The sequence below is a fragment of the Lotus japonicus genome, chromosome 1 (assembly GCF_012489685.1).
Source record: "Lotus japonicus ecotype B-129 chromosome 1, LjGifu_v1.2".
NCBI classification, from domain to species: Eukaryota; Viridiplantae; Streptophyta; class Magnoliopsida; order Fabales; family Fabaceae; genus Lotus; species Lotus japonicus.
The window spans coordinates 128,602,844-128,620,597 of NC_080041.1; the positions used below are offsets into that span (position 1 = coordinate 128,602,844).

Below are 17,754 nucleotides of genomic sequence, written 5' to 3' on the forward strand. Positions count from 1 at the left end.
AAACGGGCCCTAAGAGTCAGATCAAACCAGACCTTTGAGGGACCAAGTTACAGGCCCTAATGGGTCGCATGACCTATTTCCGCTATAACTATTACTATAACATCATTCGTTAGATTTTTCATATCTTTCTTTTATTCATGGAGGTTAAATGAGTCTAACCCATTATTTCCCATAAAAATACAAGTATATATGAAACGAAAAGAAAATCAAACACATAATATGCTAGCTGTACATATTTATTAGTATTTGAAGAGAAACTAAGTCAATATTTTTCATCTCTATATACTTGTTACATGTTTGGATCCTCATCCACATATAAACCTTGCACAATCATTCCACCACACAAGAGCAACTCGAAGTAGCTTCTTGCAGAATCACGTCTTCTTCAAACATGAAAACCTACTGAATTTCCAAATAAACACGCTTGGCTATAAGGTAAGTTAAAGCTCAATTATTTTGATGGAAGAGAAGCAGGGGCCGCGCCTGACTCTACCAATATTGACCAAAGGACATGCACATCATCACAAGGGCAGGACTTCACATCCTTATATAAGATGTATATTCCTCTGCCTAATTTTTACACAAGAAACCGAATAAAATAAGGTAATATCATAATTAATGATATGAATATATGAAAGTTGTTCGGTTGATGAACAAAGAATGTGAAATAATGTAATCAAAGGAGAAAATCACAATGCAAATGTTCTCAAATTGAAGGAAGAACAGGAACTCTCATATAGAAGCAAAATGACACAATATCAATAGCATATAGTTCAAGACAGAATCATAATGTTAGTAGATTTTGATCAATTTCTCTTCTCTCAAAATTAATTTTGAAATTCAAAAACTACTTACATTAAGCTTCTTCTCATAATTGATTCTGACTTTAGAATCAACAATGGTAGAAGGATTTTCAAACATGCATACACATTAATGTGTTTAAAATTGAAATTGGAATACAAGCTTACGCTTTTTATGGCTTGAGTGAAGCCTATCCCAGAGCTTCTTCAGTGGGCAGAGGAAGGATTGAAGCCATCCCATTTGGTTGATGTGCTACAATTTTGGCTCTTAGTTTGGAAGAGGCAAGTTTAAACAAGGAAGGGTTGCTTGGAGCATAGTGACTTGAAAAGTACTACTTCTCATGTAATTTACCACCAAATTCCTTTTCAGTGTAATCATGCAAGAAAAACATGCCATCTCGGTGCTATGTCTCTGTCACGCACTTTCTCTTATGGGAGGAGCTAAACCCATGTGTATAAAAACTAAAAAGTAATTCTTTCTATGACATTCACGCTTTCAAACCATCCTACATTTCAACGTACACATTGAACTTATTAGTGAAGCTAAAGATTTCTTTACTATTTTATGCCTACTTGGTTTCTACGCATTTGGTGGGTTTAATTTCTTCAAGTGGTAAAACTCTACTCTTCTGGATGATGTGATGTAGTTATACACAAGAAACAACTAAATTTGTTACGTAGCGGGAAATTATGACTCCAGAATCCACATCCACAAAGTTTTAAATGTATCATCTCTTAATATGTACTTTAAAATGTATAATAGAGAGTAGCTAATAGTTGAAAGATTTCTAGATTAAAACGTGCAATTCACATGCCAAACTTGTCTACAATTTGAAGGAAGGATTCTAAACAAGTAAACATATGGCTTTCAACTTTCTACTAATCCCTTCCTCATTTTTCTCTCCTTTGTTAACTTTTTTATCCAAACCTTAAGAAAGAGATGAAACTTAATCTCTATTTTCTTTGGTAATCTTTCCAAAAGATTTTGTGAAATTGTTAGGCTTTTTTTCCAATAAAATTATTAATTCACGCTCTTAGGAAAACTAACATGGTGGTGTACTTAAATTCAAGAGATATAGTGAAATATATGGAGTGGGTGTGATGTTATATTAGCTATTGTGGTTGTGATGTTATATAGTTAGGTGTCTGACATGGGGTTCAATATGAAATGCGCTACAAGACCAACAATTTGATAGGAGAGTAGCATCTATATAATAAGTACTAAACATATATATTTTTCATCTGCCCATTAGTTTTTTCTTCTTAATATTCTATCAGAAAAAACTATTATTTGAATAATCACATTTTGAATGAGGCATAATCAAATCTTAAAATGATAGATCTGGCCCGAAAAAAATTCTCTTTCATATATTGTATATTTTACTTAGTAGAGTTTGTAACACGTAAGTATCACACTAAGTCCTATGAACAATTATGGTTCTTTTAAATTGTGGACAAGAAAAAAACAATAGTTCTTTTCAAAAATTGGCATATTTACATTTTTTTGACATCATAAGAGTAATTATATGAGTTTAATAGATATGCACTAACAGTGTAAAATAGTTTTACACAGACATCCAATTGAATTCCGCCAAATCAGAAAATATCTTATTCTTTTAATTAAAATTAAAGTCAAATGTAATTATCTCTCCTATGTGGCATTCTTTGATTAGATGACTGTGTAAAACTATTTTACACTGTCAGTGCATATCCATTAAACTCTAATTATATTGCAGAAAATTAATTGTTATGTAATAAAATAACTTCATTAAAATAACACACTTTTTGTCAAAAAATAATATACTCTGGAAAAAAGAATCATCACAGGAAAGGTCTTGAAAAGCGGCCCGGTAAAGGCCCAGGAACAACCAATTGGGCTGTTCAAATCCTAGCCCAACTTTTGACCAACAGCCCAACCTCAGTTGTTCATTTTTATTTTCCCTCTATTACACTATGGGAGAACTGCTCTTCTTCTGATTCTACAGCATTATATTTGGATCTTTACAATAGGTCAAAGGAAAATTTATAATAAAATTATGTAACATGACCTCTATCTTCTTTTGGCATGCATACCAAGCAATGTGAGAATTGTTTTATCATTACAATTATCTTCAACAATCTACACCTTGATTATAATAGATGTTTATTCTACCTTCATTGACTACATTAATAATCATAGATTTAACTGTCTACAATGATAATAATTTCACTACACCGAAGAACAAAGTTAGTAAAGAGCTTAAAGTATATCGAGTCTAGACTTTTTGAAACAAACAATTTGGGTCTATTGACCTCTCTCGTCTTTTACCATCTTAGGTTATGTGAGACTTCTTCAAGATGTTCCATTGACTTTTTGCTTCTTTTACCATATTAGGAAGTGTGGAACCAGCTACATTCATTAAAATTGACCCAACAATCTAGATCTTAAATATAATGGATATATCTTACACTTTCATTGTCTACACCAATAATTATACCTTCCATTATTTACACGACAATCATCTCACAACCCTCTAAAACAAGAGTTAAAGAGAAATTAAGATCAAAGTTAAAAACAAGATTATAGATAAAGCTTGAAGTATTTTCAATTGATGCATCTTAAAACAAGAAAATAAGTGTATATATATTATATAATCTTGACCTCCCTTATCTTTACCGTCTTAAGCAATGTGAGACTTCTCAAAGTTATTTTATTTGCACCCATCTTCCTTTACATGCTATGTAATGTGAGTATTGTTCTATCATTAGTTATTATAATAAACTTCAACAATCTTCATTTTGATTATAATGAATGTATTTTCCGTCATTACTGTCTACATCAATAATTATATCTTTTATTGTTTACACCGATAATTATAGTTCATATTTATTGGTGGTTGAACTTCCATGAATAATTAGATCAATATGCAAAGAAAGCAAAGAAAAATGGGTTTCTTATAAGTTTTGGAGTTGGCGTCCATGCCAGTATTTATCAGTGCGATGGGAACTTTTATGGGAATTGAATATTTTCATAATCTTCTTTTAGCAGAGTTTCAGAAATCTTTAAACAAGGTAAGAGATGAAAACTATAAAATGTACTAAATATACCCAAGTTTCAATGCTCACTCATCCATTCCTTTCCTTAAAGAACAAAAGAGGCAAATTCTGTGTTGTCTATGTAGGGTAAAAGTGACATTAAGGTTCCCTAGAATGACAATGTTCTAAGATAGCTCAGATTTCAGTCTTCAATATGTAACACCTAATAATCAAATCCCCATATATACACTCTAGAGAGGTAAGGTTCCTCCCACAAATAATGTTTAGCATCAAATAGAAATTTCTTACATTGGCATAGAAAAGATCATGGGAAATGATATTGTATACCATATAGTTAACCAAATGAGAATACCAGGGAACTTATGAAATTGCCATCAACTTCTCATACGAGAAAGTCTCCTTTTTAATCTCTATACTCTTGAGAGGTGATATAAGCTCAGTTTCTTTCTTATATTGAATCTAAATATGAAACTCATAAGAAGTGAAATACTGAAATCTATATGATTAGCCTGGGTTTGAAATCTTATTTGGTTAACAAATTTTAAAAGCTGAATAGGAAGTGTAAACACTAAACAATAACCTTTGTTTTCTTCTTCCTCCAAAAGCAAATTATTTCTCAATCTTACTCGATCAGCAATGATCTTCTCCTGTGCTGATCAAAATTGGACGTTTCTCTCTGACAAAGCAACTTTGGCCTGATATAACACATAAAAAGACTTGGTGTGACCCAAAACAACAATTGGATCTATAATTTCGAGCAAAAAGTTGGATGCCAGAAAATTAAAAATAAAATTAAAATTCACATGATATGTTCATTGTTTATGCTTCTGTGACCTTTGCTGTTGACATTGGATGACTAGGAACTTTTCATCACATGGGGAGAGGCTAGGTAGGGCCAATCAAAGATCTCAATGTCAAAATCATTGCTCTCAAATCCATGCAATCGAACAAAACGCATAAAAGTATGAAACCCACCATTGATGTGATTAAGAACACTTGATTGCAACAATGTAGATGCATGCTCTTATTACCGTTAAGGTGGGGGACAGAAATACTTAATTTCATCAAAGTGATTTATCCTGTATATGCTTTATTTCTCCGATGATGATTCATGGACATAGGGTGTTAGACGACACACAAGCGATATAGATATAGGTAAATTGTGACGGTTTTTAAACAATCATAATCTATAGAGTATTTAAAAATAATGATCTTGACGGTTTTAGAACACTGTAGGAATCACTACAAATTTATGTGTTTATTAGAGAAAGGCGAAAACCCTGGGGAACGGGTTACCTACTCTTAACGATCAAAGCTAACCCTTTCATTCCGAATTCTTTTATTCGGAATGAATCAAATCTCCCCAAGTAGGATTCGAATTTCGTGTTTAGCAATAATAAAAGTCACTACTAAAGGCTATGCCGATTGAATGTCGCTCCCTTCCGGTTCCATGGACTTTTTTTTCTCTAATACTATGATACACCACTACTAACAGTAACACTGACTCTAGAGAAAGGATAATTTAACCTGAGTTTACACGCAATGTTTTGTCTGGTAGTGTTTATCATTATTCCATCTCCTTTAATCATCCCATCCTCTTTTTTGTTTGCTTTGTCTATTTAGTACAGTGTATGAGATGTTTTTTTTTTTACTTAAATGAACTGTACATAGATTTCTAAGTACTGTTTAACTGTGGCTTTATATTTATGATTGGTTTTGTGCACGATTTTTAATTTTAAGCTAGACCCACATATTAAGGACAATTAGTGAAGAACATAATTGGAAGAGGCCAACTAGTAATCTAATCTAATAACTTAAAATGCAAGATCCAATTGCACTGTTCACCAGTGCCATTTTTTTTTGTTACCACTGCGTTTGCGATTGGGCCTGCCGGTTTCGTGGGCTGGGTATGTCTAGGAGTAGTAGCCACTTGAAACCTCCTTCCCTCCACAAACCTTTGTCACCGAGGTAGGAGCTCAGACCTCCCTACACAGCCCTCTGTCACCTTCCCTAAGGAGCTGATCTACTACCTATCCTCCTTGACTACATGATTTCCGTCTCTCTCTTCACGTGATTTCCAGCAATTTCTTCGTCATTGACAGCTGCATACTCCAGTTGTTTCATGGTTGTTCTTGATGCTTGAACCCTAGAAGAGAATCTATGATCTATGCCCATGAGCATCAAGCATCCCCTCCCCATTCGTCCCCTCTACTTCATCGATTTTCCCACGCACTCTGGCACTCTAGATGTAGGAGCCAGGAGGTTCGACATCCCACCGGCCAGCTGTTGCCGTGCTGGTGCATAGAAGGTCGTTCCCTAAGGAGGTTATCTACTACCTATCCTCTGGCAGTTATTCCTATAATCAATGGTACTTTCCACCTTCAACCATCTTCTTCTCAATTTCTTTGCTGCTTTACAGTCTGTTTGGCCCTGCTCTACCCCATATGCTATCATCTATTCGCTATAATCCATTTTCTTAGTCATTTACAGTTGTAATTTGGCTGGCCACAGCTTGCAGTTCCTGTCTATAAATATAACTGCTCATACTTTGATCAGTTCACTGTTGTTGTGTGTATTGTGTGTATTTGAGTTCACTGTCCTGTTCTTATTGGGAGATATGAGTTCCCGTGTCAACCCCATTAAGTCCTCAACACTGATTTGTATATAAGTGGTGTCAAGTGTTGTGATGCATCCATTTGGACTTCATTGCTCTCCACATCTGCTCTGCCCACTTGCCTCCCACTGAAAATCTCATGCCAATCAAATTCAGCTCATGATTTGAATGTCCCTTTCTGAGATGGCTTCAAAGTTGAGAGGTCAGTTCAATTTATCCTTCCCCTTCACAAGTTTTGCCAAAGTGCAGCAGTTTGCTTATTCAAGTTGTTGAGCAGTGGTAGAATATTTTCTATGTTGCACTTCAAGTGTTAAATTAATCTTGAGTGCAGATCAATATATATGTATATGTGTAATAGAATTGTTCTTACCTCTTATCTATCAAGGCAATCAGGAACATTGAAATAGTATAATGATTCTTTTCTTTTTAAAATCATGTTTGGAGAAATTTTATAGTGTGTGTTTCTTGCCTTTGGCCTGGTGGTGGTGATTATTTGTTGATCATATAATGAAATTCATGTACCCTAAATTATTGGATATGTCGGCTTAGTGAGCAAACAACATATCCAGCTCACGAATTTACCTCTGCAAGATATTTGTGTCATGTCCTCAATTATTTATTATTTTTTTGTATTTTACAATCTTTAATCATGTAGAATTTTCTCAATTATTCAATATACATGTTTTTCATATGATTTTGATTATACCAAAGGTTTTTATATGTAATTGTGATTCATCACCCAAAATGGGTTATTTTAATACTGATATCAGTTAATGGGGTTGGATTTGATGGTTTAGGAAAGAATTCTCTTATTAGATGTTAGTGTGAGGAATCACACTAACACACGACAGGAATTGACAGAGCATAGTCCCTTAGAGTGAAATAGTCAAGTTAAACTTTCTAAAATAACTATTAAGTGTAATTATTTGAACCTCATTAGTTTACACTGGTGTTTGACTTTAGGAATATGTGCAGTTTGAAATCGTAAATTAGCTAGGTGGGAATTAGGGAATTAGGAACAACAAGTACGAGCAATAAACTTATGAACTGTGTTTGAGATTTTTTTTTTCATAAGATGAAATGTGTGATTTTAAGATTCTAAATGAGAATGGGCATAGCCTTGATTTGACTTTCAGGTTCTACACGGAAAATGTAGCATGTGTTTACTTCATGTGAGGTGTGTCATGATATTATCCACATCATGAGTAATTGTAGTCTGTGTAGTTTTGTAATAGGATCAGCTTCTTTGTCAACACATCAATATGAAATCCATTCTCTTAGTATTACAAAGTTATAAGATTCCATGTTGAACTTGTGTAACTGTTACCAAGTCAGTGTGAATCATCCACCACCCCCAAAAAACTTTGGACATTATTTAATAAACTTAAAATGGTTGTTGCGAGGAGAATTACTCTGTTGTGAGGCAGAGGTGTCCTTGGATCCTTCACTGTGCTGTAATGGTCCTTTCTTTGGTCCAGGGGGGAGGGGGGTTGGGAGGTGGAGGTTGGGTTTGTTGGTAGAAGATGATACATAAACTGACCATTCCTCAGAATATTCTAGAGACCCTGACCCTTTCTCAACTAACTAATGAACACCAATATTTTTCTCCCCCCCACCCCCACTAAGTATTCCCTACTTCTAAATAACTATAGATAGTGGGGTGGTATCCTCTGCTGTTTGCACATAGTGTTGGTCCTTTTCATTACTGGCCTGCTATCACATTCATGCATTCTTATGTTTGTTTCATATCATACCTATTGTAGCTTCTTTGGATTCTACAGCACAGATTGCACAACCAAGTGGGGCTGATTGGCAAGAAGAAGTGTACCAAAAGGTACTGTGCTATTTACTTTTATTTCCTTACTATATAGTTTTGCTATGACAACAGATATTGATAAAGCAAACTGTGATGTAAATTAAATAAGAGTTATATGATGACTTTTATGGTGAAAATATTAATTAACAAGAATGTGAAATCTTAATTAGTCTTTGAGGAAAAATCATGATATAATTTTTTTCTTTCTAAATATACCCATTGGACTGGAATCTTTTATTCATCCTTCTGAGCATAACATTACTCTACTGTTGAAACTGCTTATTTATTACAATGAAATAAATTGAGTTCTATATCGGAAGGAACTTCTTTCATTACTAATTTTTTATCCTCTTTTATTTAGTGCCATTCTGCAGTTTAAAGACTCTGTAATTATTAATCAAATGCTATAGTGATATAAATGGGATTTCTTCAATGCAAGTTGGTACTATTGTTTAGACATCTAAATTTGAGAATGGAAGTGAAACTTGCAATTTATGATACCCAACAAAAGGTTAAAAAAAGAAAAAGAACCTTTTTTATTTCCTCCAAAAGTGTTGAAAGTGTTGATGCAACGGTGATACAAATGCCTTGCGTGAGGGGTCTCATGGTGACTAATGTTTTGATTATTTGATAATTGATTCTACCGATTTCAACCTACAGATTAAATCATGAGAAGTCTCGAGGTTACTAATGTTTTGATTATTTGATTCTGCTTATTTCAACCTACAGATCCAAACCATAAAAGAAAATTACTTCACAGAGATGAACGAAGAGTACCAGAAAGTTGCTTTGAGACTTCAGCAGGTATGTGAGCAATTCTTTTTTGACTTACAAATTTTAATAGCTACTATTGATAAAACAGCCTTTTCCATTGCAGTTATCATGATAAATACTAGAATTTGTAGCCCGTGCCAAGTAGTAAATATATCAAGCCATTAGAGTGCTTTATCTCTATGTGTTTGCTTATAGTTTGAGTTGAGTGATACAGGACTGAAATAAAATGTATTAAATGACAACTTCTAAGCATTTAATATCATTAGAACACGAAAAGCATTTAATACTTTATTTTTTCAGTAATCTGGAGTATTTATTCGTAAAATAATAATCAATGAATGGTAATTAATAGTGGCTTATGAACATCACTACCTTATTCAGTTGTTTAGAACAACAGACCTTTAGTCAAATGTTTGATCATTTTAATGGTGCTAATCGTATGTTTGGTTTAACAATTAGATAAATTTTCTTTCTTTATCAAAAAAAATAGCAGTAATTTTTTTTTATTTCAAATGCCCTTCATCTTTAGCTCTGTTATGATTTAAATATTTATCATCATGTGTTGAATGTTAATGCTTAATATTCCAAGTATTTTCTTACCCACTAATGAAGCTTATAAGCTAACCATGAATTTGTATTTTTTGACAGGTTTTTCAATGTCAAATGACTTATTGAGTACTGACTCTGAAAAGTGAGGTGCTCACACACTACCCTCTCCTTCTCAGGTATCCACGTCATTTGTCGATATGTAATATCTTTATTTTCCTTCAACGGTTAATATAATTCATGTTCAATCTTAATTTTGGTTTGCCAACAATCCATGCATGTTCAAGAGTCACTCTTCTTTTGGGGTTCTTGGCTTTCGTGTGTTTTGCTTCCTCTCATGGACAAGTAAGTTGATGAGTTGAGACATCTAACTGATACAAAACAGATGATTATTTTAAATTAATGTGTTTCCATTCAGTACTTTCCCCTCATATTAAAAGTTTTAATGTGATTTTCTCAAATATAAATCCTTTTCAATTCTTCCAGTAGACATTAGACTGCAAATCTTCAATGAATTGGTGTATTCTCAATGCCTAACAGTGTAGCCTCTCAATGTATTTCGATATTGTTCTCTTCACTGTCTTCAGCTACAGTACATTAGTGTTATATATATGTTTTGATGGCATAATGTTTACTTGAAAGACTATCCTGAAGTGCATGATGGTTTGGTGGATGTCATTTTGTCTTTACTTTTTGTTGGTATTTCAGTACTATTTCTGCAGGTTCTAACATGAAAGATAATTAATTGCAAATCATAAATGATTGCTCCAATCTTTAAACATTGATTCTGAATAATTCAGACCAATTTTTACAACACTGGACATTAGCAGTAAACTACCAAAAGTTTCTACTTTTTTCTATGATTAGAAAAGTGAAGTGGTGGAATAGAAAAGGCTGTTGCTGAGGGATGAGCTGGAAGCCTGAATTTTTATGGGAGCTAATGAGTTTGTTGAAGCCCTTTTGCAGTTTTACAATCAGTTGTGCATGAAGGAAATTTGATGGCTCAGGAAGTTGGAGCAATGGCCCTCTTCAACCTTGCTTTGAAAAACAATAGGAATCTGTTGTGTAAAATTTTATAGTTGTTTAGGTGTTGAACCATGAAGTAAAACTGATTATCATATGATTGAAAAATCAAAACAATTCTTGATGTTTGAATACTGAGACCTTGAATTTTAGCCAAAGTCTTACCCTTCATGATCTTTTATTATGAAAATCATCTTCAATAAAAAAATCATCTTTAAGATTTGGGCAATGGTAATGCCCTAGCTCTTCAACCTTGCATGACGTGTTTGAAATTAAGCAGCAGCTTTTTTCTAGAACTTGCACTTGACTTCCTTTATCCATTCTCTAGGCTATTAAATACTTACAGTGTTTCTCTCTCTCTCTCTCTCTCTCTCTCTCTCTCTCTCTCTAAATAGAATAAGGTAGAATTTGCAGTTTATTTTCTTTATTGCATAAAGTATTGTAGTATAATTTCTAAATTGTGACTTCTCTCAATATAATATGACTGACATTTGCAGATCCTTAATTAATGGGAACATGTTTGAAACATTTTAATAATGGAAACACAAATGGATCAAATTATGCTGAAGTTGGAAATGAGTAAGAGGTTGTTGACACATGGTGGTGAATGAAAATTGGGATTGTGATGAAGGCAGCAAGGAGTGACCAGAAGGCATAGAGGTTTGCTGGGCTACTGGACGTGATACAAGCAGGACTGATCAGACTTGGCTGGGCTGCTGGACGTGGTACAAGCAGGACTAATAACACTCAGTGTGCAATTTGATTGATCTGAGGAAGTCTTTAGAAGTTGCGGCTGCTATGATTGTTACTCAGGTGTTGCTTTGTTAAGATTAGTTTGTACATACTCACTCTGTTTGTACAAGATTTAGTTTCAATATTTAAAAAAAAATGAAGGAACGTTGGATTTAGTTTGAGGAAAGCAGAAAGATATGGTTCTGATCAATTATTGTACCTGATTGATGTTGGGAATTCACTCTTTAATTACTTATCAGTTATAATTCATGAATACCATTCTGGTCACTCTGATTTTTGTTCCTCCTAGAACATGTTACAACAAGGGTTTGTGGACCTTGGTTAATTACCTGATTTGGATTATGTTCCTTTAACATGTTGTTGCCGCATCAAAAATTGGTCACTGAAAATCTTGGCACTTGCACGTTTCTTAATGTTGCTAAAAAAGCCAAAAGTTGTTGGATCCATTTTTATTTGTCTTAGCAGCATCCAAGAAAGTATTCAATATTTTCAACACACAAAACTTACTATATTTTTGGGTACATAATTAAGAAGGTATTGAATTATTCATCTCCCACATGAGTTATGCCTTAAGCTGGAACAATGATAATGTATAATTTGGCTAAGATGCATGATGAAATGCCTCCATCAAACCGATAAACAACCATTCAACCTCAAACTATCAATGACTTTAGCATTCATTGTGATTTCTTGCAGAACGACTAGAGAACATTTGTTCAGCACTGTGACATTCTTCTAGCTTATAGCACTGACTTTCTTAGGGTAAGTTGCTGAATTTGGAAGCTTGCTTGTGGATGCCATGACTGATACCTTAGATAGTTCCAAACCAAATTCTTTTTCGGTGATGGTTTTTGAGAAGGGGTGTAGTAGTCATGGCTGCTGCTACAAAAGTTTTTGATTTGGTGGGTGAACTATTTTATTTATTTTTAAAAAACAAGAAGCATATTCTAACTAAGCTTTAACTATTGGGCTGATAATTTTGGAAGGGATGACTAGGTGCTGCTTCGGCTGCATGTGCAAAATTACTGCAAGTGAGTCACGTTGAGAAGAGTGCTGGGCTATTGGGCTTGGACCAATGGTCGGATGGTTTACACATCTCATGGTGTGTGAGACTCTCTTGACTCGTGTGTGATGTGCAAAAGTGCAAATAGATGTTAACGTATTGGACTAGAATTGTAATTTTTAAGTTTAGGGATCATTTTCGCACAAAGAGTATAAGTGGGGGACCAAAAGTGCAGTTAAGCCTAATTTTAACTTCTTTTTTTTAAAGCTAATTTTAACTTGATATTTAAGAACAAACAACTAAGAACTTATATATCTAAAAAAAACTAAGAACTTATAAAATTAGTAGTAGTATGCACTTAAATTTAAATAATTTATTAATGTTAATTAATATTAATATAACTAATACATTAATTATGATGATTTGAATAAACTTGAATGAAATAAGATAATCTGGCTCCGTGCATCGCACGGGTATAATCCTAGTGGAAAACAAATAAGTGTCACTGAATGATATATAGGTTCTTTGCTTTCACTCAATTCTGAAGTTGATAGATCCTGAACATTTGTTACTGACTTACTGTATAGCAAAATCAGTTTCCTATTGAGTGATTCTTCATGTCCGTCCATTTACCTGTTGTTCTTTGTGACCAATCCTAGTAAAAAGTCAGTCATGGATGTCGTCTTATGTCCTGTCAATCTGTCATGTAGTTTGTGTCTCACACTAGCTATTGTGTGCAATATTTCCTGGAATAGTTACATTAACATATTCATCCATCTTTTCGTAAATATTAGAAAGGCAGGCATTTCACCACATTCTGCACTCCTGCGAGCCAGTTGTACATTAGTAATTTTATGATTAATCATGAGCAAACACTGCAATGCTTACATCATCATTCTACATAATACTAATTGACAATAATTTTGGGATAGATAACCATAGCATAAAAGCTACTAACAGTTATGGTTGGACAGCTCCAGGCCTAATAAAAGTCATATTAGAGTCTCATATTTTTAATGTGAAACTTAAGTCTAATTATAACATCTCTGAATATTTATAATAAATACAATTTGTTATGTAATAAGAGAGAATTTGGATGTGATTCATGGAGTAGTGTGACACTGTGACACATCAAGTGTGCACACACGCCATGACCATTTAAATCCTCTATATTGACTGTGTAGTTCTCATGCCACTGAGTCATTCCAATTTGGTGGTTATCCATTTATGATTGAAACCAAAAAAAAGAGGCAAAATTGAGGAGATAAGATAACACATGCCATGCATTCTATCTACTATGCAAGAGTTTTGGCTGTATACGATTTCCAAAATGATGAGAGAAAAAAACTTGTCATTTGAATTTAACAATAGTATCTTTGATCAGCTATTAAATAAAAAAAAAATGAATCCACAAAAAGTAAACAAATAAGTAGCTTGTAAAACCAAGATATGAGCTACGAAAACTGTCAAACAGAAAAGAACAACTGAGAAATCACTGTGGCAGCATATGTTAGTGTGGCCCTTTCTCCTCCAACTTATACTTACAGGGAAGAGAAAAAAGCTTGGCTAGTCAAACAGTGCCTTAAAGTCCAGAGCAGTTAGCCTGTCCATGATTTAATTGTGCCTTGGTGGGGCACCTAATCCTTGGATTGGTTAGAGCAATATATGATCCATTATATCATGGGATTTATTATTGATCATGATGGTAAACAACATGAGGTTGACATATTTTTTTTGTCTTTTGACAAAATAAACTCCTTTGAGAAATTGTATCAAACACTTCTAATAAACTAAATGACTTTTTTAAATTTTGGACTTAATTATAAAAATCTAGCTCGTATACCAGCCACTAATTAACACTTTGTTGGTCCTGCAATTTCACAATTTGCCAAGCTCAAGAGTGTGTTAAAATATTTAGCCTATGAAACTTGTTTCTAATCAAATAGATAGTTATAACTATTACCAAACTCAACTTTGATTGTCTTAGACACAATTGTGCCCTTTACTTATGGGAAAGGTCACAGCTGGATGGTTGGATAACCCTGATCAAAATAGTAGCTGACGACTTAAAAAAAGTTGTTGAAGTATTTTTGCTTATATCTTTAATTGCAAAATATGATCCACGAAAAAGTCAAATTTGTTCTCTTGAATAGACTTATTCTAAATATCTAAAATTTATTCATATAACAAAAACCTGCTGATATACTTTAACCAAATAGTTTAATAATTTACATTTCTCTCTAATAAAAGGAGTGCAGTAGTGATTAAATATTGAAAAATGCAATACACACACCGATATATAAATAGCATTTCGAATCTGCATACCTTATTTTATGACTTAAATATATAAAATGTCTTATTTTTTCATAAATAATATTATACCAGTTGATACAGACAAGAAGTGACGTGTAATCGTGCATGCACGAAGGATTATTCTTAAATATCACGTTTATTTCTATTGCTTTTAATCATTTTATTGCAATTATTTTCAACAGTTTACCTATCACAGCAGGGACATAATTATAATTTTCAAAAATTGGCTTGCATCATTTTTTTAATTTTAAAAGAGAAATAGGAAACCTGTAAGGATAATGTCACAAGTTTGAACCTCGACAATGTCATCTGTTAAAAATGATGAAGACACAAGTTCGAACCTAAAAAATGTCATCGGTTAGAAGTAACATCTACAATTTTCTAAATGAATTTAAATCCATCAAAACGCCTAAAAAATTAAAAAGAAAGATAGGGACAGCAAGATGACTCTGTATAAAACAAATACCAGCCTCAGCAGCTAATACATACATACCCACTTGCCATGCTTCATGCTCATTCCCATCCTCTCTACTCTAGGCTTTATCCATTGCTTCACTTTTCTTGGTACCCCATGTGCTAAAAGCAACTTCTCTTTTCCAATAATCTTCCCTTTATGTAAATTCCCTGCAATTTTCAAATCAGACATTTTGGTTTTTACTTAGTAGCCTCATCAATCCATAAAATTGACACTTTGAGTAAATTTCACTCTTTTTCTGTCTCTCCTTAACAAGAAACAAATGGTTCTTTGTGGTGTTCAACTGGAATTAGCTGATGTGTATAATAAGTCCTTTCTATTTATATGATCATTCAAGTCACCTTCTTTCAGCAGATAAATAGATAAAGATCAAAGATTCTAGAAAAAACTTCAGAAAATCTGCTGCTGCTGCTGTCTGTCATGAAGGAGTTTCCATCTTGTTTTGGAGAAAATGGTGTTCAGGTTGTGGATTCATCTTCTTCAAGTACCACAAGAGGAGCTCAAAATGTGGTTACTTGTATCTATCAGTGTAAATTACAAGGTCGTTCATGCTTGATCACAGTCTCTTGGACCAAATATCTGATGGGTCAAGGGTTAAGTGTGGGAATAGATGAGTTGGGAAATCATTGCCTCTGCAAGGTTGACATAAAGCCATGGTTGTTCCAAAGAAGAAAAGGGTCTAAGAATTTGGGAGTTGAATATGGTAAAATTGATATACTTTGGGATTTGAGTTCTGCTAAATTTGGTTCTGGGCCAGAACCATTGGAGGGATTTTATGTAGCAGTTTTGTTCAACAAAGAGATGGTGTTACTCCTAGGTGATCTGAAAAAGGAGGCATGCAAGAAGATTGAGCATCACAGGGTTAATGCTCACTTTGATCATGCTATTTTTCTTGCAAAGAGAGAACACATTTTTGGTAAGAAATTTTACAGTGCAAAGGCTCAATTTTGTGACAAGGGTCAAGTGCATGATGTGAGAATTGAGTGTGACACTCTTAATGATCCTTGTCTTGTGATTCGAATTGATAGCAGGACAGTGATGCAGGTGAAGCAACTCAATTGGAAGTTCAGGGGGAATCACACCATTTTGGTGGATGGAATTCCAGTGGAAGTGTTTTGGGATATTCATAATTGGCTCTTTGGAAATACTATAGGAAATGCAGTTTTCATGTTCCAAACCTGCATTTCAACTGAGAAGGGCCAATCTGCTTCTGATCCTTCTGTTCTGAAATGGGCTTATTCTCATGAGTTCAGGGATTCCCAGTTGCAAGGTCTTGGATTCTCTCTCATTTTGTATGCTTGGAAAAATGAATAGTCAGTGGAAGAGTTTTAATCTTATTCTTGAGTACTAATGTGTTATTTCCAGCCACAGTTTTCAACAATCATGTGATCAGATATTTAGATTACATGAAACTGCTAAATCCATCCCTGCCCTTCTATATTATTTCTTGTTCTCTTTTTCCTTGTATATACCAGCTCTTTAGTTGGAAAAATAGTGAATCAAATTCACGACTCAGCTTGCAACCTGCCGTTGTTCTGATCCAGTTTGCATCGTACATCCTTCTTCCCCAACATCATTTCCCTTCTATTAGCACTTCTGTAATCTCTTTTAGCAGTTACTAAATTTCAGAATCTGTTTCTTGCAGAAAATGGTTATTAGATATATGGTTTACAAATATCTGAAAGGTGTGTGCAACACAAGCTTTCTAAGTGTTATCATTGTTGAAAACAAGCTTTTGTTTCATAGAGAAAAGAACAAACATTGCATAGCAGCTTCATGGAATTTCAGATGTTTGACAGTTTAACTATAAGTACAAGCTTCTAATGTTTGTTTTCAATAATCACTGAAAAAATAATAGCATGATGATATTGGACAAGACTGAACTCCTGCTGAAAGTTCCACTTCGACAATACTAAAGAAATTCAAGTTTTCATCAACTCTTTTCTCAGCCATTTGGAGAACCTCTTTCTATTCATTCAAAGGAAAAAGTGAATGCATAAAAGAGATTTTCTTACCTCCTAACTCGGATGATTAAGGCAATATTCGGATACCATAGCACCAAATGAATGTTGACCCTTACTTCAAGACAAAGTTAACAAAACTGTTCTTTTAATTTGTGATAAAATCGTTTATGTCACACTTAATTGTTATCGAAATACACTAAATATTTAGGGTAGATATCTTGAAAGAGCTATTAAATGATCAAGTTATACCCTTGGGAAGAAAAGTCAACTCTATTTTTTCATGAATTCTGTAATTGATTTATTAAGAAAGAGATAATATGAATTTCATATCATAATTGCATTTTTTCCCTACAAACCATCTTTGGATGAGACTCAGTGGTAAGAGTAGTTGTCAACTATATCTGTTTTCAAATATTTTTCCTTAGTACTGCAGTCCAGGGAAGAATGAAAGTGCTTCTAAATGAGTTTGTCTTCCACCCTATTGATGGCTTCAAAGTTCAAACTAAACAAACTTAATTCTTGACTCTGCAATAAATTGTTTGACTGCTTTTTGCCTTTTTCTTTTTAATGCTAAACTGAAAATTTAGCTTCCCTTTCCTTTCGCTTTTAACTTCTATTCAATGTAGCATCTCCAAGC

General features: G+C 33.8%; 1 protein-coding gene and 2 long non-coding RNA genes across 3 annotated transcripts; 2 read left to right on the forward strand and 1 right to left on the reverse strand.

The window, feature by feature from the left end:
* Positions 1 to 209: 209 nt before the first annotated feature.
* LOC130732665 (uncharacterized) lies at positions 210 to 1,237 on the reverse strand. The gene is made up of 2 exons (XR_009017097.1): positions 969 to 1,237; positions 210 to 570 (listed from the first exon to the last, which is right to left on the reverse strand). It is a non-coding gene; the product is annotated as an uncharacterized LOC130732665 (long non-coding RNA).
* A 6,962-nt stretch (positions 1,238 to 8,199) lies between these two features.
* LOC130730612 (uncharacterized) lies at positions 8,200 to 10,992 on the forward strand. Its single transcript, XR_009016393.1, has 3 exons — positions 8,200 to 8,284; positions 8,996 to 9,070; positions 9,689 to 10,992. It is a non-coding gene; the product is annotated as an uncharacterized LOC130730612 (long non-coding RNA).
* A 3,990-nt stretch (positions 10,993 to 14,982) lies between these two features.
* Positions 14,983 to 16,784, forward strand: LOC130730615 (uncharacterized). Its single transcript, XM_057582669.1, has one exon. It carries the CDS (start codon positions 15,574 to 15,576, stop codon positions 16,465 to 16,467), a length of 894 nt encoding a protein of 297 aa, XP_057438652.1. The 5' UTR covers positions 14,983 to 15,573; the 3' UTR covers positions 16,468 to 16,784.
* The last annotated feature ends 970 nt before the right edge of the window (positions 16,785 to 17,754 follow it).

Coding starts and splice junctions, on each gene's coding strand:
- LOC130730615 (XM_057582669.1), top strand. CDS start 15,574: ATGAAGGAGTTTCCATCTTGTTTTGGAGAAAATGGTGTTCAGGTTGTG.